The following is a 24,432-nucleotide window of genomic DNA, read 5'->3' on the forward strand; positions in this document are numbered from 1 at the left end:
TAAATAATGACTTTTCTAATTTAGAATAAAAAATAAAACTGCTATAAAATGAGTTCATTAAATCAGATAAAGCTGAACTGAAAATCAATATTTATTTTTCCCTCTGAACACTCGACTGCTGCTGCATTTTCTCTCCAGTGCACTGCAGCCCCTTGCTGCTCGCAATAAAACCATTTCTCCTTGACAATCACTACCCCAACCGTCGCCCCAAAGGCTTCTGCTTATTTAGCATTTTAGATAAAATCCGCTTCATTCATCCACCACATCTACACATGTGCACGTCTGATCACCTGCAGTGGGGGTTTTTCCTGATGCTGATAGTGCACAAATGCTTATGTGTTTCCACACTGTGTTATCAACAAACATGGAGCTTTTATGATGGTTTAAGGAAGGATGAGTATACTTTAAGTCTGCTGCTCTGCCTGCACTGTGGGGCTCACACATTTATGTCTCCATCTGTCCCGCACGCTTACTCACATCTGCAGGACAAACATTACAGCCCTCGTCGAATTTTAAAAAGTGCTTGAGATCGTTTATTGGTGGCAGCGCTCTGCGATACTCATTGTGTCAGTGACAGAAAGCATGAAGAGGCTGCAGTGACTCAGCTGCTTTCGCCTGCAGATGAACTCTGCCTGGTAACAGAAGCTCCAGAATGTGACGGAGACTTGACGTCAAGTAGTGGTTGGCTGAAAGGACAGAAAACTGCCTCAGGAAAACAAAGTCGTTTTAAATAAAGGTTTGTTAAAGATTAAACAAGTATTTGACTAACAGAAAATACTGTACATCCTTTCATATATAGGGCTTTGCAGAAATCTTGAACGGTCCCTCATTTTTTTATGTTTTTGCTTGCAAGTTAGACTTTCTTGTAATTTTTTTAAAGCAGTACTTGAGCAGTAGTTCTGCAGGCTTTCCAAAGGTCTTTCAGAGTTTTTCCATTGGAAATCGTCTGCTTTTTCACTCATGTAAGTCCTGTCCTTGTACCTGAGCATTTTTAGAGGAATTTCCTTTTTGTTAAGCAACTTAACACTGATCATTCAAGCTTATAAAAGGCACCTCACTCAAGAATTAAGCAGTGTTGTGTCCACACATAACAGACAACTTGGCAAAGAAGCTATTTTAAACTGTATCTTTAGACACGTTGATACTGGCAGCCTGTGACAAAAACACAAGTTTGTTTCCATTCTTTTCTATTGAATCCAGTCATCTTGACCATGTCTCCAGGCCTAAAAGCATTTAGTTGCTGCCATGTGACTGGGTGACTAAACATTTGTGTTAATGTCTTGATACATGATCAATCATCTGGGTTAGGAAATCCCAGAAAGCTGATTCTGTTCATCTAGACGTTGCGTTCTCAGTGGGAGTACAAAACCAGGTGTACCTAATAAAGTGAGTGCTGAGTGTATACTCACACAGAAATTTGATAAGGAATAAGACACAGGAAACGAGACAGGGCTGAACACAATCAATGAAGTGAAGACACAGAGGAAGCAAAAATGAAACAGGCCATCACAGAGAGCAAACTACAAAGTAAGACAAAGGAGGCTAATCCTAGCCCAACCCGCTATAACAAGAAAACGTGTAATAGACACGCCGGTCCCCTGTGTCCATTGTACGCGAATGCAGAATTTGCAGTAAGCTACAGTAACAGCAGTGGGAGCTATTTTATTTCACGCCAACATGAAAATAATCACAGGTGGGTGTTTGAACAGACATTATTAACACATTTACACTTATACACATATTAGCCCCCTAGCTTAATCGTTTCCGGCCCTAGAATTTACTTAAACCGTTTTTTGCTCGCTACAGACTTTGTGTTACCCACTGCTGGTAATGCAGTTTTTGTCTAGGCTCAGTACAAAGTATGGGCAAGGAAACACCCAGGGATAAAGGGGGGAGGGCAATGACAATAATCTTAAAATACTAGACACCTAAGGCCTGTAACTATGAAGCAATATTTAATGAAGTTACCCAGGTAACTAGAATTAATCCTGGGTTTTGATCATGTTAATGTGGGTCGTTTCTCACTGTGGTATTTTGCCATGGTAACTCATGCTGCTGTAGAGCATTTCTGGAAGATCCCTGAGACTTTGGTGCATGGTGAGTAGGGAGAGTTTACATTTTTTTAGTACTATTCAAAGTTTTTGTGTTTCCCCTGAATCTTCTTATATGTAACCATTTCATTTCTGAAATTAATTTTTTGAAAGCAATAATATGATGATCCCAAAACAGAGCAGCTATCAGTACTTATTGATCCCATATCAACTTTGTTTGATTTTTTTTTCCTTACACCACCGAGGCTGCGGTTTAAAGAATAAAAACTAAAATTGTCTTTTGAACCCTAATTTAAGGAAACACTTGATAATAATCCATCGGATTATCCCATGTGTTAATGATAGAGTTATTGGACTGATAGTCAGCGTTTTTGCCCGCTATCTTTCCTGGCTTCAGATAAGCTAAACTGTCTTAATGTAGCCGCTTTTTGACAGCCTCATTGGTCAAAGCACTTAAAGTGCACACATGTTCATTCAGTGCTTTAAATATATTTCTTTCATATTGCTGCTTTCGGTCAAGTTATGTGTTTAACCCCTTAATATTGGAATAATAGTTTCATTTTCCTTTGTGAAATCAGCTGCTCTGCTGGCATCACCCCCGCTTCCATGTGAACATGCAGGGGAAACCCTGGGTTAACATACAGAGCAGATAACCGATTACTGGATTGATAATCTTAGGGTGAGTGACTCCAGATAACAGAAATATACCCCAGGTATGCTGAACTCACAGACCTCAGAAAACACAATGAACTATACTAACCCCCCAAAAATCTTATTAAAATACTAATACTATAAAATATTGAGGAGATTAGAGCAGTAATCCTAATCCTAAATAACAAAACAGAAAACTTAAACAGAAACTGAAACTTGAATAAATGGTTTTGAAGTGTTCAAAACCACAACAAATCACACAAAAGCTCTTTTACTGGAATCAATAAAAAAAACTGAGAAAATGAAACCAAACAGAAAACACTTCCCAAAATAACACTAAAACTCCAAAAATCCCAAACATGCACAATAATTCTGTCAAACAAATGAAATGTGTGGGGAAAATATAGCAGCAGAAAAGTAAAACATGAAGCGCGAGTGTTTGCGAAGTTCTCTTGTAAGTAAATTACTTCATAAATTTTTAACATGTAAGCTTATTAGCTGCCTCTAAAGTGCTGATGGAGCTCTAACTTATGGAGGCTTGTTCAAGCTGCTGAATTTATATACTTTTTTAAAACTATTTTACTATTTTTATATTTTTCCTCAAAATTTGGGGTTATATCAAAATTCTGACTTACTCTGAGGTTTGAATCAAAATTATTATTAGACATAATAAAAACATATGACATATGGATGCAGTGGGGGGTCTGTGGCAGACTGTGGCAAGCTTCATCAGATTCATTAGGGCTTCCACAATGAGGGGCTGACCAGTAGGCAAGCTGTAACTAAACTTTCAAAATAAGAGCATGGCGATTGTTTCCTTGAAAACAGATGAATTAAAAAATGCTAACCTGCTTCTGTTTCCTGCAGGAACAGTAATTTGTTAACATGATTATGTGCTGAAGGTAATTTGATGTGTGGACTAACTGTGACTGATTCTATTTCTGAACTATCTCGAAAACATGTTGATTGGCTGATATCAGCTTATCACTAAAGACTCTGCTGTCTGACTGGTTTGAATGTGGTTACTGTGGAAGCTTGTCTCCACCGCTCAGCCAGCGTAAGTCAAAACTTTAGGTTATTATCTCAAATTTGGAGTTAGTTACCTCAAACATTTGGACTTCAAACTTCTGGGAAAATATCTCCAAATAAAGAAATAAAATTGAAATTTTAAGTTACTAAATGAAAATTTTGAGACGATGACCTGAAATTTTGAATTGGGTGGCATTTTTTCCCCTCTTTTTTCTGGGTTAGAAACCAGCTTCAACGGGTTGCTGATTTCTCTGTGAGTAAGGTTACACCTTGCTCAGGAGCTGCTTCCTCTCTTCACCTCACCCCATCCTTCATAAAACAAAGCTCTCTGGTGCTCCTGTGAAGAGGTTGGTAAATCTAATAGTTGGAGAGGCCGTGGAAGGGTTTAATAGATGATGGATAAGAGGAAAATTTGATTTGCTCCGCCACAGCCTTTAAATGTATTGACGAGTGCAGGAAATTTGCCTCATGAAGTTTAAACAGAAGAAATGAGCTGCTGTGAGGAAGGCAGGGCTGCTGTGGGCGAAGCCTCTGCTGTCACAGGGTCGAGTCTCCCAGAGGACGAGAACAGGAAGTGGCTGATAAAGAAGTGTGACCCTCTCTGTACACAGCTGCACTCAGAGAGGAAGCAGAGGAAGGGAGAGACACTGACGCTTGTGACAGCGAGGCCGTGAAGCCGGGCGAGCTTAGTGAGTCAAACATCAGAGCTGCTGACATGAGTCTGTCTTCGGACTGTCTAAACAACGCGTTTGCTCCCTCGGGTGACATGTCAGCAAAGAAGCAACGCAGCAGGCAGCCCAGAGTGTGAGTGCACCCATCAGTCTATGTTTATAGATGATAACAATGATGTTTGAGCTGCTGAGAGCGAAACAGAACTTTAGCTTGGACATAAGTCGTGCTCCGAGCTTATTCGAAAACTCTTGATAAGTTCAAAGTACTAAACAAGAGTAGAACTTTTTGTGGACTTTTTGTTCTGGCTGTCTTTTTGTTGGTCTTATTTGACAGTGTTGCAGTTTTCAAAACTTTATTTAACCCTATTTACCTTGACAAACCATTATTTTCCAAGCCGATGAAGTGTTTAAAGTATAAAATATATAAAAACTGTTTAAAGGAGGATGTTTCTGTTGGACTAACTGTTCAAAAGTGTACTTGACCATCGTGTAAAAACTCAAAATCTTCATTTTTGCTTTATAAATCATTTAAAAAATAATTAAATGATTAGACTAATTAACAGGAACAGATTAATGAAAAATATATTTGCTTAATTCTGTCAAAAAAGTTGGACTAAGAATTGAGTTTATGGCTAAATTTGTCCTAAAAAGTAACTTGTAACTAGTGATTATTTTCACTATGGATTTATTTACTGGTAATATATTAGTGACTTATTAATATTCTCATCTTTATATTTTTTTTTTCTTGGTGCAGCTCAAAACCCAATTAATTATTAGACAAAAAAAGGCAGTAAACTAACCCCAAAGAGAAAGTGTGGTGGTTGGTTAGGAGTGTCTTTCACTTTCTCTGTGCTGGCATGAAAAGCAGCACTAAGTGTATTCTGATATGCATGAACTATGTTCCTTGTATATATTCTGACCAACAGTCTTTAGGAATGCACTTGAGGGTGATGCAGTAACTGAAATTAACTCATTTCTCTTAAATGATCTCTCACTTCTCCAAAGTGCCGGCACACATCAGTCCTCGGTGTCGTTCACACTTCCGTCTCTCTGGATGCAAAAGCCCCTGAACTTCCTGACTTCCCTCTTTTAAAAGTGCCACCATGAATCAAACGCTGCTGTCCCACATGTGACTGACACCGCGGGCTCAACGTCGTTGTTTTTTTTATCGGATAGACGTGCTTACGTCACCACCCTCGAGCAAAGTCGTGTGTTTTTTGTGAGTCACGTACTAGATGAGAATGCACTTTCTGGGCTTAGCACGTTTATTTCTTTTTTGGCTGTTTGTGTCTTAGAAGATAATGTAAGCATTATCCAGAACAACCAGGCACTCTGAGAGGACACTCAGTCCTCTCATTAACAACAGAGATGACGGTGGGATGCACCTGAGCCCTAAAACGCTGGTCAAACTGGGAAAATAAAGTCAGTTTCGATGGTTTTATATTTAATTTTATGATTAGTTTTTCTCTGTGAAAGAATTAACTATTATACTTACTCCGATGCTCTGTTCTGTTAAGTCTGTTTTCATATTTTTTTCACCATGTTTGCTTCTCTAACAAAGACGTTTGGTGATGCAACTTATTTTTTGTCAAGTTTTTCTTCCAATATTTACTCAAATTGTATTGACTTCCTCTTTTGAGGAAATAGAAAGTCATTACTTGTTTCCTCTTTTATGACCTTGAGACTATCACAGGAAGTTCTTAGGTGTTAATGTGGTAGTTCTGCAGGATATTGGACAACATTTAACATTTCCTGTGTTGTTTAATGGCTGCAATTGTAGCTTTTGAAAATCTAGAAAAACATCATTTGAGTCTCCTTCCTCTGCCTGCACCTCATCAAATTCATATCTGGAGTTCATGCCGGCTGATAATATTTGGGAGGAAAAAGTCGTCCTGTGTGACGGGTGTATTTTTATTAATCGCCTTTTTCCCAGCTCTAACCTTTGGCACTCGCTCCTGTGCTTTAATCACACTTTAAAAATTCAATTTTGTTCTGTTTGGAGGAGATGGAGTCCAGACTTAAACCCTGAATGGGATTAAAAAAGATGAAGAATATTAAAGCTCACATTTTGTCACTGTTGAAAGAGTCCTGCCAGTTTCATATCTGACCTTCATCATTTTACAGGGACAAAAAATAAGCTAAGCTAAGCTCACAAGAATAAAGATGTTCTAGTTTTGCAGCATGATTGTGTTGAGAACAGCCCATTAATAGTTCAGCATGTAGATTAGTTTGAAAGCCAAAAAACTTCACACCCTACACTTCAAATATTTTAGCAGTTGTTAACAGGAGTGTAAAAAAAAAGGGCCCTAAAGTCTACGTAAAGGTCCGGGCAGTAGCATCATTGTTTTGTTTTTTCCTCCTAACAAAAATCATTTTCTTTCAACTTTCAACTCTCACCCGGCTGTCCACACCCACCTGTGATGCCTTACCCACACCACCGTCTGTTGGGGAGAAAATAAAACTGCCATGTGATGCAGTAGAGGACTCTGTGACACCAAACCAGAAACAACTACACGATTATGTGATTAATGAGTCCAGAAACAGAACTATAAAATTCCTCTACTGACACATCCATGATTCACTAATTTTTTTCCTTTTTGTATCATTTTATTTTTATGAAACAAACAAAAACACAACTGTAACAATAAAGTCACATACATCATAGACAAAGATGAGACAAAAAAGTCTTTTAAATGAAGTGTGCATGTGCTGGTAACTGTATGTTTACTCTGCTTGAGTCTCATAATGTATGATTAGAAGGGGGAGCCAAGAAGGACACACTTCAGGTTCAGTAAAGTGGAGCAGCATCAGTAACTGGGTTGATTCTGTCTCAGTTTATCAAGTTTAAAATATTCCAGGGGAAAGATACACCTTCTATAAGAAATTATGCAAAATTTCATGTCCCTATTGTCCTAATATAACTTTGTAAATTATACATTGAGTTGGTTTATCATTATTATTATTATTATTATTATTATTATTAATATAGTTATATGTTCTTTGAAATTGTCTAAATCAGGTGAATTGCTTCACAGAGAGTTTGAAACCAGAAAAACACATTTAACTTCAGTGTGATACTTTCCTGGTATGACACCATGTACCAAATCTAAATCTGCTTATGTTTAAGGCTGGTTAAACGAGAGAGAATGTCATCACTATGTGCTTTTGTTTATGAGAAGCTGTAAACAAAACATTAGTCGCCTACCTGCAAATTTGTGGTTTCTGCAGGCCTCCAAATCTGCAAACATTCAAATATGTTCCATGCAACAAGCCTGAGAGTCCACATTCACAGAGCCATGGTACCAGATATTTGCCCTAGCAGTGGAGAACTAGCTAATGTAGTTTTCTACATGTGCAAAGTCCTCCAAATTTTAAAGTGGCATCTCAGTTAAACCCATGCTAGAAAAATGCATTTTGAGAACAAAATTGATAAGAATTTTGCATAAATCCTATTAAAAGTCTTTGTGTTTTTTTTTAATAGTGGTCCACGCAGTTGTTGATAATTCAGCAAAATAGTCTGGTGTGTGACTCACCTGTCCAACCACATAACCTCATACTTTGAGCTCATAGCATTGGTTCTCATGATTAATGCTAGCAGTAAGTGTCCGGATAAAGCTTTTGTAGTGAGGTACTGTTATAACCACTGAACAATTCACTGGTTTCATTTCATGTGTTAGTGTTTAAGCTTGGAGTTGGTCTGTAAAAGAAACCTGCTAATGAATGAGACCTACTAAACAGCTCTCCCAAAGCTCCCAGATACCTTTTATCAACTTCCTCGATGGAACAAGTGAGACGGTCAGCGAGCCGACTGCACTGACAATCGGTCAGTCTACATGGCTTAGCAGTCACAAAGGAAACTGCTGCCGTGCACTCCACTCACTCACAGTCTGCCAGAGCTCCTGTTTACCAGCTGAATAGACTGCCGGGCCTGGAATAAAGAGTCTCTCCCACGGGCTGAAACACTTGTTCAGCAGAGTTGAGCCTCAGGAGGATGTCATTATATATACTGTTTAAAATGCACAGCCCGCTCTCCTTGGCTGGTTCTCAATTCCTTAAGAGTAGCAGAAAACACGAGGGGTCAGCGTGAGTGTGGATGCTGCTGAGTCTGCCAAGGTCAGGGGAGCGGGGTGAAGCCTGATTGGCTGCGCTGATTTCTGGGTACCACCCAATAGAGTGAGACTGAGGGTGAGCAGAAGGTGATGAGGTAATGCCTGTTTTTTTATGAGAGAGGGTGACATCATCGTTGTGGCATTTTGTGTTGCCGTGGAGAAGGAGGAAGGGGGAACCAGGCAGGGGGAGGGTGATGAAGAGGGGGCGCGTGGGAATGGGCCTGATGAATGTGTCTGTGCTGTGTGTTAATGTGTAAAGGCTGACTGAATCAAAGAGTCCAGCTCAGACAGAAAAAAGTCCTCATAGTCAGAGTTTTAATGCACATGATCCTTTTATGTCACTGACATGTTGGACATCCTCCTTTCCTTCCTGGGAAAATATCAGGAGTGGAAATTTGGCTCCAGACCAGCAATTTAATCTATTTATGTCTCCTTTGAGGGGCGTCCCCCAGACAGTCGTTTCCTCAGCTTGACTTTCCCCCCTGTGTGTGCATGTATGTGCGTGTGAGAGCACCCCTCCGTCTCAGTGCTCCTTTCTCTTTTGCCTGAGGTTGATTTGAGCCTATCCTCCACACACAGTAACAACAGCTGAGTGCTCACTCTGGGGTTTTTGCACAGTAGGCAAATTTGTTTCTATCACCGTCAAATATCATACACGTTTGATGTCGGTTGTCTAATTCTTCTAGATTTTTCTGGGCAGACCTGTTTATTGGCTTATTGATCATAGGTACTCTCAGCATTTCATCTGTCTTTGCAGATAGAAGGAAGATGGATGTCCTGAGCTTGACTCGGATGATGGAAGATTTAATAATTGATGAAGAGATGCTTGCGTGTGCTGGTACGCGCGTGCGTGTTTGGGAGGTGCAGCGGTCCTATACACACATACTGTTTCCTTTTGAGCCCTCCCGTTTCCTGTAGCCACCTCAGCCTTCAGCCTTCACCTCATTTAATGACCTGTGGTTATGTGTACACACCCACACACAAAGACACATCACAAAATGCTGACCAGGACCGGGTGGGCGGCGGTGTTTGTGTGGGAGACTTGTTTGCTTTTACTTCACTGCGAGGCGTTCGAGTCATCAGAGAATAAAATCTAAGACATGTTTTTACGTACTAGCAAGTTAGCTCAAACTGAGGCGATAGTACTTGCATATATTTAGAATATGTAATATGGGAATTTATTGGTGTATATTTTAGTCAAGAAAAAATACAGGCAACATATCCAAAACTGTGCCGTTCCAGCTTCACAAATGCAACCCTTTCTTTCTTATCTCACGTTGTATTCAGTGATGGTGAGCTGAGCAGACTGGTTCAGTATGTCAGGCTAGTCTATGGGCAGTTAAATGGCATTTTTTAAATTTATTTAAATTAAGTCTTTTAAAAAAAATCTTGAGGTTACTTACTACTTTAAACCTGATGTCAACTTTGATTACATGTGGGAGAAAATAGTTGTAATCTTGCTTCCTTTTGTATTTGCTACAGTGCAGATTTATATTTACGAGCACAAAGCTCTGCATGTCAGTTCAGCCTCGCCATGACAGCTGAAATAATGTGGACATTTATCCCCAATAAATTATTCATTGTCTGTCTGCGCGTCTGCTGTGTATTCCTGATTGACGCAAACCTGTAGAAGTGCAGGAAATTCTTCTCGCTGTTGAATTATCCTGTCTTTTTTTCTGTAGAGATTAATTTCTTTCTTAAGTATGAGAAGTGTTAACATTTTCCAGAGTCCAAGTGAATGTGTTTAAGTGTCCTGCTAAGCAGTCCAGAACCCAAAGATACTCCTTTTTAAAATTTTGCTGTGAGATGAGCAATGTATTCTCACAACCTGCAAACACTAAATATTTTTTCAATAGTGCACTTTCCTTGACAAGCAACTTAAACAACAGATCAATCTAAATATTTGTGGATCAATTTCCCTGCAAATTGGCTAATTGACAAGAAAACTAATTAAAATAAACTAATTTAACTAATTTACTAACTAATCATTGCAAATCTGATAAAAAGGACTGTTCAAAAACTCCCAATATAGACACAGACTTAATTTAATCCAACGCTGGGTAGATTCACTTCACCGCACAAGAAAAAAATCCAAAAATCCAATGATTGGTCTGTTTTTAGTTTAATCACTGCTAATTAAAAAAGCAACTTTAATTCGTTTATCCTTTCAAATTTCATGTGACATTGATATTTTCATTTTAATATAACGGAAAATATGATGATTAATGAAGTTTGATCAACTTAATTATTCTAATTTTACTTCAAAGCCACATAAATAAATACAATGTGGTCTGTTTACATGTTGAAATGTACTGTGTGTTATTTCAGATGAGATGTGTTCGGTCACATCTGTGTCGTCTTGTCTCATTCATTGTGTTTACATTTCCAGTTGAGTCTGTCAGAAGATACATGTCTCTCCATTCATTCATTCATTCATACCAGCTGGACAAGCTAATCACGTTAGGTATCGACCCCGGTCAGGCTGTCACTGTGATGAACAGATGAAGAGTCATTCACAAACATATTACATCATAGAGCTGTCCAATGAGATCATCCGATCCATCACTGATAGCGTTTCAGCACATTTAGCAGCATGTTAGTCCTACATGCACATTTATGGATATGTCGTGTATCAGAATGGAAACATTTTATATAAATGCACTGATTCAAGCTTCTTTTTTTTATCTAGCCAATTTGGCCATTAAATGAAAAATGCAAAAGGAAGAGTCATCTCAAATCCAATGTTGTAGTCTTGTTTTCTTGGATATTTCTTAATAACCATAAAACATATTTGCATTGTGCATCAGAAAGAACAGAATGAACTGAAATAACCTCAGAAGTTTGATTTTGGAGTTTCGCACATTTTGTCAACAACTTCATCCCTTTTTTTTTCTTGTTTAACCAAACCAGCCCATTTTTCTATTAATATAGCTCAATACTGCAATCTTAAACAATGTTTCCACGCAGTTATAAGAGATATTTGTCAATCCAGTGAAGATTCATGTTTGTTGAGCTTGACTAAAACCTTAAAAAACTTACAAAATACAGAATTCAAAAAACTAATTTATTCTGACAATTCAATATTAAGACTGTTCTCTGACCAAAAAGAAGTGGTCAGGGTTAACCTGTCATAGACCTGGACACAGCTTTCAGATCTTAAAAAATGAGACTTAAGCCTGCATTCTTCATAATGGGCAGCAGGGGGCGAGTCATCTGCCTGTCTGCCCATATTCACTCACTGGCCACATTAGGTACACCTTGCTAGTACTGATCTAGACTCCTTTTTTCCTTCAGAGCTTCCTTAATTATTAATGCCAACAAGGTGTTGGAAACATTCTCCTGAGATTTTTGTCTGTACTGACAAATCTGCAGCACAAATGTGCTCTATTGGATTGAGATCTGATGACTGTGGAGGTCATTTGAGTACAGTGACCTCATTGTCATGTTCAAGAAATAAGTTTGAGATGATTTGAGCTTTAAGACATGGCGTGTTATCATGCTGGAAGCAGCCATCAGAAGATCCTTGCACTGTGATCATAGAGTCTGGACATGGTAGGCTGTAGCATTTAAATGATGCTCATTGGGTACCAAGAGACCCAAAGTGTGCCAAGAATATATCCCCCACATCGTCACACTGTCACCACCATCCTGAATCATTTATACAAGTCAGGATGGATCCATGGTTTCATGCTGTTTACACCAAATGCTGACCTTACCATCTGAATGTAGCAGCAGAAACCGAGACTCATCAGACCAGGCAAAGCTTTCAATCTGTAGTGGCACCCAGGGTGGTCTTCTGCTGCTATAGTCTATGTTGTGTAAAACTTAAAGATAGAAGATTTTCTCTGAGCACAAATGCCTCAACAGACACTGAGTAACACGTGATGGCGCTTGGATAGAGAGCAGATGTTTGTGGAGGAAGGTGAGGTGAGAGGCAGGGTAAAAAAAACTGCCTCCTTTTGACTGGAAAAGGAATGTATTCCTCTTTCAGATACTTTCAGCTAATTCCACCAGGGATCCGAGCAGGAGGGGGGGAACAGTTGCAGATTTACTCACTCCCCTCCTTTAAACTCAGCTCTTCTGTCATTGGTTGTTTCCTCCCCTCTGAGATCCAGCTGGCATTATTTTATTTTGTGAGGAGTTGTCAGAGCTCAGCAGGGTATAAGAAACTGTTAAGCTCTCTACTAGTTAGATTTTTGGAGCATCATAGCAGAACGGGCAGAGGCTCTAACTGAGTCTTTCACACTGATAATCCTCTTACACGTCAATGCCACCACACACCCAAACACAATCACACAAAAACACCAAAAGAGAGCCAACAAATACACATTAACACACTATTTTTATTGTGGTGGGGCTTTTTTCCCCCTCCATGGGAGTCTTGGGTTGTAATTCAGCTTTGCTGCAAGTCTGCTTTACCTCAGAGATAAGATTCTTGTGCTGAAGGCAGAAATTTTGCAATCTCCTCCTGGGAGGCACTAATGTATTCACTCATATCTTTAATACGTTGCTACCCCTCAGGACTACATGGAGACAAATTTCAGAAAGTAGCAGACCCACTGAACTTTACAATGACTCCTAGAATTGCATGCATTCCACCCAGGTATGACTTTGCCTCAGCAGGACCTCTCAGGATGTGTACGTGTGAAGTGATAGACAGTTATTGAGGGGCAGAGAGCCAAGACAGCCGAGTAGCTCCTGGCTCGGCACTGCGGACGTCTTCCGAAAGCCTTGACCCACTTCAAAGTCTCCTCCTCCCCCCTGCTCACCCAGACGCGCTGCATACTGAAGCAGCTCTGCCACAATCTGCTGAGCTGCAGTGAAGCCCCGCATGCGGACACTGGGGAGACTGAGTGTGTCTGTCTAATAAATAAATTGCATGTGTGTCAGTATGTGCTGCAAGGTCATGTGTTTGTACGCAGTGTGTGGCTCACACAAGGTGAAAGGCCTCGGTCAAAGTCACAGAAAGTTGCTGCTTCTGCTGAATATATTAATGAGTCTCTCAGTTTTTACTCTAGCAAACACGGACAGGTATTCAACAAAGTGAGTAAGAATCCTTAAAGTGCAGCAAAGAGAAAAAAGGGAGGGGATGCAGAGGATGCACCACATTTCAGCCCTCTGCAGAAAATCCTTGGAGCTTTAATTTTTTGGGAGGGGGATAAATGATCAAAACAATTTCCTTTTTTTATTGTGTTTTGCAACCTAGAATTCAAACCCCTAGATAGTTCATTTAAAAAAGAAATTAACAAGTCTGCAAAAATAAGAAAAGACAACCAGGAAATTGGAGACATCCTTTTCCCCAACCACCGCTCAATCCACATGTCCACCACACAAGTCCTACAGTACTTCCTGCAGCTGTTGTGTAGCTCTTTTGCATGGCATAAGGTCCAGCAACAAAGTGCTCACCCAGCCTTAGTAACCCTGTCCCAGTCAGAGTAAGTAGTCCTTGTTTCTTCTTTCTTTCATAGTAGTTGCTCTTACTCTGGTCCCTCACCTAGAATCAACTTGTATTATTCTGGTCAATTATTATGCTTCAGCTTCTGAATCCATAATATGTTTAGAGCAAGCAGCCCTTGTTTTAAGCTGCCCTGAGCAGAGATGAGCCCAGACAGCCAGCTGATGGGAGGCAAGCTCCACTGGGAAGGACCAGAGATGCTCACTTAGTCATGGATGCTAGACGCACTGATTTAGACTGATTACAAACAAGCACTCACAGTTTGTAAGCACGTCAGCAGTGTATTACCAATGCATTATCACATGCATGGGGGATTAGCACACATTTTGATTTATGGACACATGCAGAGCTATTGTGCCTACGACTTTCACAAAGTCGTGCAGTGTGGAGAAAAAAAGCGATTGTTTTCTGATCGGCTGGAAAATCAGGAGGACTCAACCTGTTTTTTTATGGACATTTCTTTCCCAGTTGTGTGTTCAACAAAAGTCTGACCCATAAGAGATTAACACACTGTTCCCATAGAAATACTTTTCTTATCTGCCATCAGTTACCAGGAAAACACCTGGACTTATTTTGAATGTCACACTCACATGTGTATCAGTCTGTACTATCTGCATTGTAGGTGAACTTGGAAGTTGTGTGTCTCGTATCTGTCTCATTGTCTATCACCATACGAACAGCCTTTTATCTGTTGGCGTCTCAGCTGCCTTCTGTCTGTCATCATCTGATGTCTATCAGGGTGACTGACTGGTTTTGCGATTAAACTCTGGTGATATACTAGCTCTAGAGATAAGGATCTTTTTTGGGCTCACTATCAGACCGTCTTCTTAGTAACTGGTGTAGACTCAGGCTCAGAAACCATACCACAACACTGGCTTATTTTCAGACAATCAAACGGGAGCAGCCTGATGACGGAGTGTTTTTTTGTGTGTATGTCTGTGTGTGAGTGTGTTTGTGTGTGTGTGTTTTAAATTCATGTTAATAAAATAAATACATTTAAAGTTATGTAGGGTAATGAAAATTTGCATGTTGTCTGGTTGAAGCATGTATTCTTGTGAAATCTGTATATACAGTGATGGTTCCTTTCCAGGTGTACAAGCTGCATGTTGCACAGGGACTAAAACACCCTTGCACCATCAGAGACGCAAGCTTTTCAACTGAGTGCTGATAACAAGCTGGATGGTCCTGCTTCTGGATCACATTCTTTTTTGCATCATAGAACTTTAATCTGCAATTGCTGATTGTACGGTGAAATGTACTCACAGACGATGACTTCTGGAAATGTTCCTGAGTCCATCCAGTGATTTCCATGCCACTTGAGTATCCCAAGATCCGTCATGTTTCCAGTATTGGTTTTTGGCCTTGCACCATGCACTGGGGATTTCTCGATTACTCTGAATCTGTTGATGATATTATGTACTGTAGATGATGAGATATTTGTTCTTTGCAATTTTACATTGAGGAACATTATTTTGAAATTGCTCCACAATTTGTAGACTCAATTTTTTTGCAAATTGGTGAACAACTGCCCATATTTATTTATGAGAAACTCTGTCTCTCAAAGGTGCTCTTTTTATATCCAATAATGTTACCAATCTGTTGCCAGGTAACCTAATTGATTGCGAAGTGTCCCTCCAGCAGTTTCTTCTTAGTCCACACCGCTTACCTTTTCACCCTTTTGTTACCCCATCACAGCTTATTTTTAACACGTTACTGCCATCAAATTCAAAATGAGCTGTTTTTTCTCTCCCTAAAATGGTAAAATGTCTCAGTTTAAAAAAAAAACAGTTTTCTATAATCTGTTGTGAATAAAATGTGTTTATAAAATTTGCATTCCTTTTTGTTGACATTTTACACAGCGTCCAAACTTTGTTGATATTGGGGTTGTAAATTAATCAAAATACGATAAAGATAACATAAGATACACTTTATTTATCCTATTTATTCTAGGTTTATGCTAGCTTACTAGGATAACTTAGCCTAGCTTACTAGGCTACGTCGGTTGACGTAGTGTTTGCTCTGTTTATCATTCATGTTTTCTATTTGCTGTGACTCTGTTTTGTTTTTCCAGTCATAAGCTGTGGGTTAATGTATTATCATTTGCCTATTGCGTGGTGTGTGACGGGGCCACGAAGGAACTTGTTATCGCTATGAAAACTATAATTTGGAGCTCTGCAAGGCGTCATTAGGAGGGTTAAAGTATGGTTTACAGAGAGCAGTACAATATTGTGTTCTGTCAGCACAATAACAAGTCAATCTGCTGTGCACCACTTAACTTTCCTGGAGGTCTGACCTGCAGGTTGACTGAACTACTCAGGGTGCTGAAAATAACAGCTGATGAATCTGTTTATAATATTGATCGCAGTAAATGATTTTACATGTAATTGTTTAATTCATCTGTTTTGTCTGCCCATTTTAAATATGAAAGCAAGGTTAGTTTATTTTATTTCTTTTTTTTTTATTAGAATATCGTAAATTGGAAAAACTTTTGGTTTGGTTTATTGCAATTCAAATATTTCATTCTGGTTGTTGTATGTTTTTAATTTCTGTGTTGTCAAAAAGTTTAATTTACTTTCTCTCTTTTACGACCGCAAAGGGACTTGATCATATTCATTATGTTTGGATTATTCATGTTTAAGGGAGCAGTGGTATTACTTTGTCTTTAATCTTCTGTTAAATTAATTGTTCTTGTGTCCGTTTCTGTCTCCTCTCCTGTTAGGTGTTGTGAGTGCAGCGCCTCGCTGTCCCACTGGTATTATGAAAAAGATGGCCGGCTCTTCTGCAAGAAGGACTACTGGGCCAAATTTGGGGAGCTGTGCCATGGCTGCAACGACCCGATCACCACTGGCCTCATTATGGTAAGAGGATCTGCCACTTAACTCATCACTTAGCACCCCCACGGTTCTTGGTTTGCCGATAAACCTTGAGTTCAGGCCGTGACAGACCCATACACACATCTGAGTCTGTACATTTACAGCCTCACTGGCTGCTGTGTGCCAACAAGGGTAGATTTTAATAGGACATGTGCCAGACCTATAACTGACCCTGATGCCTTTGGCAGCTTAGAGAGATCTTCTTACAGACCTCCAGTGAAAGTCAGAGCTCTTGTTGTGACACAGGAGAGGTTTGAGTGCACAATAGATGTGGCCACAGTGCTGGAAAGCAGATAAACTTGGCTTCTGCTGATAAGTGCTGCTGCATTATAGAAAAGACAAGATACCAGCACCAAAAGAGACTTGTGTCTATTTGTTGATTAGTGATGGAATCACACACATTCAAAGCCTGGAGAGACCGATTAATATTGTATGTTGGTGTAATAAAATATGTTGTCTTTATATATCTGAGGGCCCAGTTTCCCTGCCAGTGCAATGCCAGCAGTAGCAGAAATGCAAATGGATGCCGTTTTTTTTCTGATGTTGTTTTGTGCCTGTTTGCAAATCTCCTGGCGTGTTAACTCATCGTTGCTGAGGTGGTTGGAGAGATGCAGCCAAGATGATATTTGGATGGTTCACACTGTAATTTCAGCTGCAAAAAACAGTCTTCCTATGCTGCTAAGATCACCTCTTAGCACAAATATTAGGCCATTTCCAAGAGATTCCCTTACAAAGCAAGTTCAACACACCAAGGCTATGTTTTCTGTATCTGAATCTATATTTCTTACTTGACCTTATCTATTATTCCTGGCTACAATCAACATCCCAACTAGCAGAGATATTCCAGGAGTGATTATGTGATTTTCCATAGAATGATTGTCACCCTGAGGTGGTTTTGTATATGTTGTTCTCTTATCTCTTATCTTGCTCCTGAGCAGAATAGGCCTGCAACAAGTTCCCATGGCAGTGTAGCCCTGTGAGAAGTGAACCGGCTTTGTGATACCAAATACTCACCGTTAACACTGATGTTACCTGGATAAGCCCAAATATAGCTACTTATCTGATCTTTTGTTCTTGTTATTTTAGAAAAGCGAAAGAGCAGTTGCTGCATGCCTGACCTTAAATGTCTTATTGAAGTAACAAACTTGTAAATTTACATAGAAATGTGGTCAGTGTGTACAGTTTGTTCATGAAGCAAAGCTCATTCGTTATTAAAGTAAACAGCAGTTTTGGTTTTTGGTATCTCGTGTTCACGATACCCATTAGAGCAAACGTTATTGTTGCAGGTGTTGCAACCAACAACTTTTACTTCGAAAGTGGACATTTGTGCCACACTGTTCACACCTGTTAGCAGTGAAGAGTCTGTGTTTTCCATGCAAGCTATGAGCGACCAGGGCTACCTGCTTGCGACCAAAACAGGGAGGTTTTTGCTGCAGCTGTCTATAGGTGCAACATTTTACCATAGTAAAATGCGGTAGTTGCAGTAAGATTTGTCTAGTGGCTCTTTGAAGTAATAGTGTGCAGTTATTGCCACCCACACGCTGGTGGTCCTTTGATGGGGGGAAGCTGAGTTCATTCTTTGCATATCGAGTATCTGGTTTTCCACATTTTCCTCCTGGTCAGAAGCAGAAGCTAGCAGAACGCAATGTTTGGGTTCATGTGTGTATTTTATCATTCCTCTGCCTCCAGACAGCTTGCCCTTTGCTGTGCAATCTCAGTAATGATACAGAGGAGACTGTAAAGTGAATTAGGTGGAGTGATTGCTACCTCTTTCTCCTTCTCTTTCTTGTTTATTGCTTCTCTTACAGTGCAGAGTCACTGATTGACTGTCTCTGCAGCTGCACTTTAGCAAATTTAAGATTGGTGAGCCAGTCAGGCTTCAAGATGGTAGTCCAATTGTATCACTGTGCACACATGCAGACCAAGGTCAGCTCCATACATCTGTGCCACACCCTATAAAGAAGGAGAAGCCTACTCCCATCCTGCACAGTCACTCTGACGCCTATACAGATTAGTAGGAAAGCACAATCCTATTTTTAAAAATCACTGAGGCCACTGCACCTTAAAAAGCTGCTGTCACAGTCGGTGAAACCATTTTGAGCTCCATCATGCAGTGATGAGTCAGAGTCTGCAGACAAACATGGAAGAGCTGTTTTTGTGTTTCATAGGATTTCATCTCTCCTGCTACAGTAATGTCCACAAGCAACGCCTAGATTTAGTGTTTTTTCTTTGTGTGTTTACTATGTGCAGTTTATTGACATACAACAATAACACAGCATTATCAGTGCTTCATTCATGATGCATCCATAAAAATGCTTGTCCGTAAATCAAATCACAAAGCTATGGATTGTATGAAATGCCCTCATGCTCTTGCTTTTAAATGTTTGGGGTGTATCAGATCATTTCAGTAATTTTCCCAAACTAACAGTGTAACAAGAGTGCCAGCTTTGTGCAGCAACTTAGTGTGTGGAGATAAGAAGGTAGGCAAAAGCTCACATTCACACTTTCCAGAGACAGTTATTGCTCGAGTAAACAATATGAATGCCTTTGAGACAAAGGTGCAAAAGTCTGAAAGTTTTTCCATTCACAGATTAGAGAAGCTTGGAGGAGTTAATAAGCTATTTGCATCAAGCTGGTATATCAGAACGCTTGTGTCCTGTACATTTTAGTTCGTTTTCACATCTCAACTATCTAATACAAGCAAAATTTGACACTTTTTTTTTAAAATTCACGATTACACTGACAGTGTCAAAGTAGAAAATGAATTAGAACTAGGGGTGCACTAATTGACCAGGCAGGGATTGGAATTGACTGGTCATCCTCACACATGTCCAGTTGCGAGCTGGTCTGTTTCATGCATGTGGAACAAATGCACAACAGTGTAGATAGGCAAATAGTCATGTGCACAGTCACACACAACATGATAGAATTAAAGTAAACTGCAGGGGAAACACCATGAAAGCAATTGTGACAACAAATCACATCAGACTCTTAATTCACCTTCACCCAGCTGAACATGGACATTTAAGGAGGCTAACAAATTCTTAACATGCCTGTAATATAATTCTAAGTACCTGACATTTGTTTTGTTAAATATGTTGTATGAGCTTCTGTTTGGTAAAGAAAAAGACCTCTTTGAATTTGGGGGTTCAGCAACTCATTTTCAGTTAATTATTTACACCTGCTTCCAGAGTAAAGCACTATATTTTTAGTTGTCTATAGAAGATCCTGTAACTCACTGCAGCTTCAGAATCAGAATCAGAATCAGAATCAGAATCAGAAAGGGTTTTATTGCCAAATGTTGAGCAGGTTTACAACATTAGGAAATTGCTGCGGTGCTTAGTGCAAACATACTGTCATAAATAACGCTTAAATAGACATGAGAAAAAAAAAAAATAAAATAAAAAATAAGAATAAGAATTAAAAGTGCTAAGTAGATAGATATATACATGAGTGCAGGTGGTGATCAGTGCCAAACATGGAATGATGCAGTGAACACAGCGTAGGGTCATGTGTTAGTGGTGGGAACAGTCATACGGTTATTGTTCATGTGTCCAACAGCAGAGGGGAAGAAACAGCTTGGGGGGATTATAAAGAAATTGTGAAGTTTAATAATGTCTTTTATAATGAAAATTCAATTTTGCATTGAAGAAAGTTGACTTTTACTTGCACATGCTGTCATTTTTAGAGAGGAAGTCAGAATCTAAAAAAAATGGTATCTGTGGGTCACACTTGGAGAAAATCCCAAAATGGGATAGCCCAAAAAATTGAAGTTGATCCTTCTCTAATCAAAACAGGACAAAAACACAAAGTCTGTGCAGTTAAGTGATTAAATTATTTCTTCAGTGTAATAAAACATCGATTCCAGATGTTACACGGTTACTCTTCAGAAAGACTGAGTTTGACTGGTTCTTTTTTCCTTTAGGCACTTTAGGACTTTCTTGTAGTGGCTCCACAGTGCAGTAGTTTACACCTTTGCAGATCCTTGGTTTGATCCTGGGAGAAGACAAATCCCTTGAGGAATGTGTCAGGAAGTGCATCCTGCCAAATCAAATATGCGAAACTCCCTCCTATATTGATCCCTTGTAAATAAGGGGAGCAGCTTTTCTTTTATAACTTTCTTGTACATGTCAGGGTAATATTTGTTATGGTTAAAAATCCCAGAAGAAGAGTCTCTCGGTGGAGACAAGTGGAGATTATTTTGGCTACTACAGTTTCCAGGATCAAGAATGAAATATTAAGCTTGAAATGCTTTGGTGGTTTCAGTCTCCCTTTGAATTCCTGATTGCTCCGTGTGTCTCTGTTATTGTTTTGGACCGTAACCACTGCTACCCTGTGGATGGGGCTATTAAACCAAATAAATCTAACAATATGTCTTAGACTGTTATATTTTATTGAAGGGGCTGTTGGTGTGTAAACAGGTGTGTGTCTACAACCTCTGCTGCTCTCAGCACCTTAAGCTGGAAGTTGACAGAAGTTAATTCAGGTAGAGAATAACTCTTAGTTATTTACTACCTACCTGTACTTACACTGATTTATGCAATGAACAGATGGAATTGAATTCCCTCTCCTCTCATCACTCTTTCCCTCCATTACTCCTCCTGACAAATGAATCTGCAGTAATCCCAGCTGTGCCCCCATTCAGTTTAGAGTCAGTCAGCCTTTCTGCAAACAAATCAGGGCCAAGATCCATCCAATGGAAACTGTGCCAGACATCGACCCGAGCCTGGTAATTATCCAAAGGTTGAGAGTGGATTGTTTTGACTGTTTCTCACTCTTACTTTGTTATCTTTGCCACAGCGCTTTGCTGTCACTTGGCCCTGCATGCCAGCAGGAACTTTTGTTGTTGTTGACTGTGATGGCTGTGGTGCAGTCTGAGCTCTGATTCTGGACAAAGTGCAAATACAAAGTGCTGTAAATAGAAAAAATGAATAACACTTTTGGAATACTGAGTTTTTTTCTGAGTTGGGTTTACTTTACACAAGTCTAAATTACATTCTTGTTTATTGCATGGCTCAAAAAAGCAACAGATTCACAGATTTCTGTTAGACTCTACTTTAACTCTTTGAACTTGTCACAGTTCATTTTTGGATTCAGTCCTCTTTGGTCCCTGACCATCTCCACTATGCTTAGGGATGTAGAAGCTCCATTCATATTGTTGCTATGATAGTTGTTTAGGGCTCTGATAGTATGTTTGGGCTAGTTGTCATGCTACAGAGGGAATTTCAAACACCTCCCTGATGGTAGTGCATGATAGATATGAGTCAAAAATGAGTAAAACTGCTTCACATTGCTGCATATTTGAGACATACATTAGTTTTGAAGAAGTAGGAGAGTAGAAGTAGAAGGAACAAAGTAGAAGAGGAAAAGAGCAGAACAGTTCAAGATTGAGAAATGTGGAAATGTTTTAAGAGACATTTTAAGTTGGGTTGTGTAGCAATAAACACAGGTACAGTGTAATATGCTGTATAAAGTCTGCAACCAAAATACTTGGCAAGAGGCCGCCTGCATAGTAAATCTGATGTGATTTTCAGCTCAGGTTGCATATACAGTTGTATATGGTTTGTCTAACTGAGCCAAAATGAAGTTAAAATGGAAAATCAAAAGAAAAAAGGGAAGACAAAAACATCTACAAAGTAAAATGGTAAATGGCCTGTATTTTTATAGCGCTTTACTAGTCCCTAAGGACCCCAAAGCGCTTTACACATCCAGTCATCCACCCATTCGCACACTGGTGATGGTAAGCTACATTGTAGCCACAGCCACCCTGGGGCGCACTGACAGAGGCGAGGCTGCTGGACACTGGCGCCACCGGGCCCTCTGACCACCACCAGTAGGCAATGGGTGCTGTCCTGTCTTGCCCAAGGACACAACGACCGAGACTGTCCAAGCCGGGGCTCGAACCGGCAACCTTCCACTTACAAGACGAACTCCCAACTCTTGAGCCACCAATATATTTGACCGTAAGTCAAATATATGAATGTGCCTGACATTAGCGCTGCTGCCTGTACTGCCACTTCTGCCACTTCTGCTCCTACAGAATCATATAGTTACTAAGGCAAAGCTCTTTCCACAAAAGACAAACCAAACCAGATGACTAGTTAATAAACATGTTGTATAAAAGTGTAAAGTTGATGGGGAAATAAAATGCGCTGAGGATTCTCACAGGAAGCACTGCACTTGGTTGTTCATGAGAAAGTAAACTTTTTATATTAATTGAAATCATTACTGAACAAAATGATTGTATGGCCTGAGTTTATATGCAGCGTGTCCATCAGGTCCCAAACCCTTTCCAAGTTTGCTGTTTGTTAGTTTTCATTGCGTTGTGTTACTGACAGCTTTGGAGAGATGACGGTTATTCTGGCCTGACAGGCCTTAAACAATAAATCTCAGGGACTTTTCCCTTGCTGTGTCTTAGAATACAAGATGTACTGAAACAGTTGGAGGTAAAATCCGAGGCGTTTCCCTGAAATCACAAGTGTTTTGAGTCTTTGGAATTTTCTTTTCTTTTCTTTGGCATCATGTGTTCCTTTATGAAAATCTCAAAAACCCTGTTACAACATGTGCTGTACTTCTGTTGTGTTCTTGACACATTACTGTTGTTTTCAGTTTCACTCAGTCAGATGTATCTGAAACTTTGTGCGGTGTTAATGATTACATAGATTAGCTTATTAAATTAAAATAAGTAAAATAATGAAATAAAAACATTTGTGTACATAGTTTTTCATTTGAACTGTTCAGCAGATTTAGGTTGAGTGAGGGTATAACCTTATTAGTGGTAGACAAATGTTGCTTTTCATTTTTAGTTAATATTAAGTAATACTTGTGTTTGGGTTGGCTGTAAAACCAGTGGAAAGTCCCAGATCTACACTGAACTTTACCAACTCCCACTGGTCTGATGTGTCTTGTGTGTACATGGGAGTCTGCCAGTTGTTTCTGTAAATGCCTGATGATTCTTTTGCCACTAAGTGAGGACAGATACATCTAATGTGTTGCCAAAACATATGTTTAAGATGCTGCAGTTCAGATTGTGGTACTGCTTTTTCGAGAGCAGCCGTTGATCCCATCAGTAACTAACTGGTTTAAAGCTCTCTTTCAGCATGTTGTAATCTCTTTAATTTGCATCGTATTTTGAAGTCTAAATATGAACTCCCTCTCAGAGGCCAGGTTCTCACACTGTGCCCTGTTTGATGGCAGGAAATAGATTATGTTACGATCACTTCCCTGTTTTAAACATTTTAATCAGACATAGTAATCTGCAAATGGCCTTCAGTAAAATGTGTTAAGACACTTGTTTATCATTTCCTCTTCCCGGTGTGGAAACACTGATGAGAACAGCCACCTCTGTGGGCTGAATCACCCCCCCCCCCCCCCCCCCCCCCCCCCCCCGTAGGGTAGCTGTGGGCTGTTGGGTTTCACTTCTGAGTTCTGTGCCTGCAGCTTGGACTGAACTTAACTTTTGCTTTCTGCAAAGAGGCCAGTTTAGTGTCACACACTATACAGGTTACTGATGCAGTTTTTCACTCCTGTTGCTAATTCTTTCTAGTTGAATACCTCACGGATTGTATTTAGTTCTTTGTTTTACAGCAGTTT

The 24,432-nt window shown here is 39.7% G+C and overlaps 1 protein-coding gene across 2 annotated transcripts in view; it reads left to right on the forward strand.

The window, feature by feature from the left end:
• The window catches only part of limk1a (LIM domain kinase 1a), a 55,850-nt gene that overhangs the window by 12,757 nt on the left and 18,661 nt on the right, over window positions 1–24,432 (forward strand). Inside the window, exons 1-2 of one of the 2 annotated variants that reach the window (XM_084950004.1) lie at window positions 3,278–4,535; window positions 16,686–16,824. In XM_084950004.1, coding sequence (XP_084806130.1) covers window positions 4,447–4,535; window positions 16,686–16,824 — 228 coding nt within the window. In that variant the 5' untranslated portion in view covers window positions 3,278–4,446. Of the gene's footprint in view, window positions 1–3,277; window positions 4,536–16,685; window positions 16,825–24,432 lie in introns of those variants that run through there. The other variant, XM_084950003.1, reaches the window with a different exon arrangement.

The sequence above is a fragment of the Perissodus microlepis genome, chromosome 14 (assembly GCF_051167445.1).
Source record: "Perissodus microlepis isolate ML-2025 ecotype Zambia chromosome 14, ASM5116744v1, whole genome shotgun sequence".
In the NCBI taxonomy this organism is placed as follows: Eukaryota; Metazoa; Chordata; class Actinopteri; order Cichliformes; family Cichlidae; genus Perissodus; species Perissodus microlepis.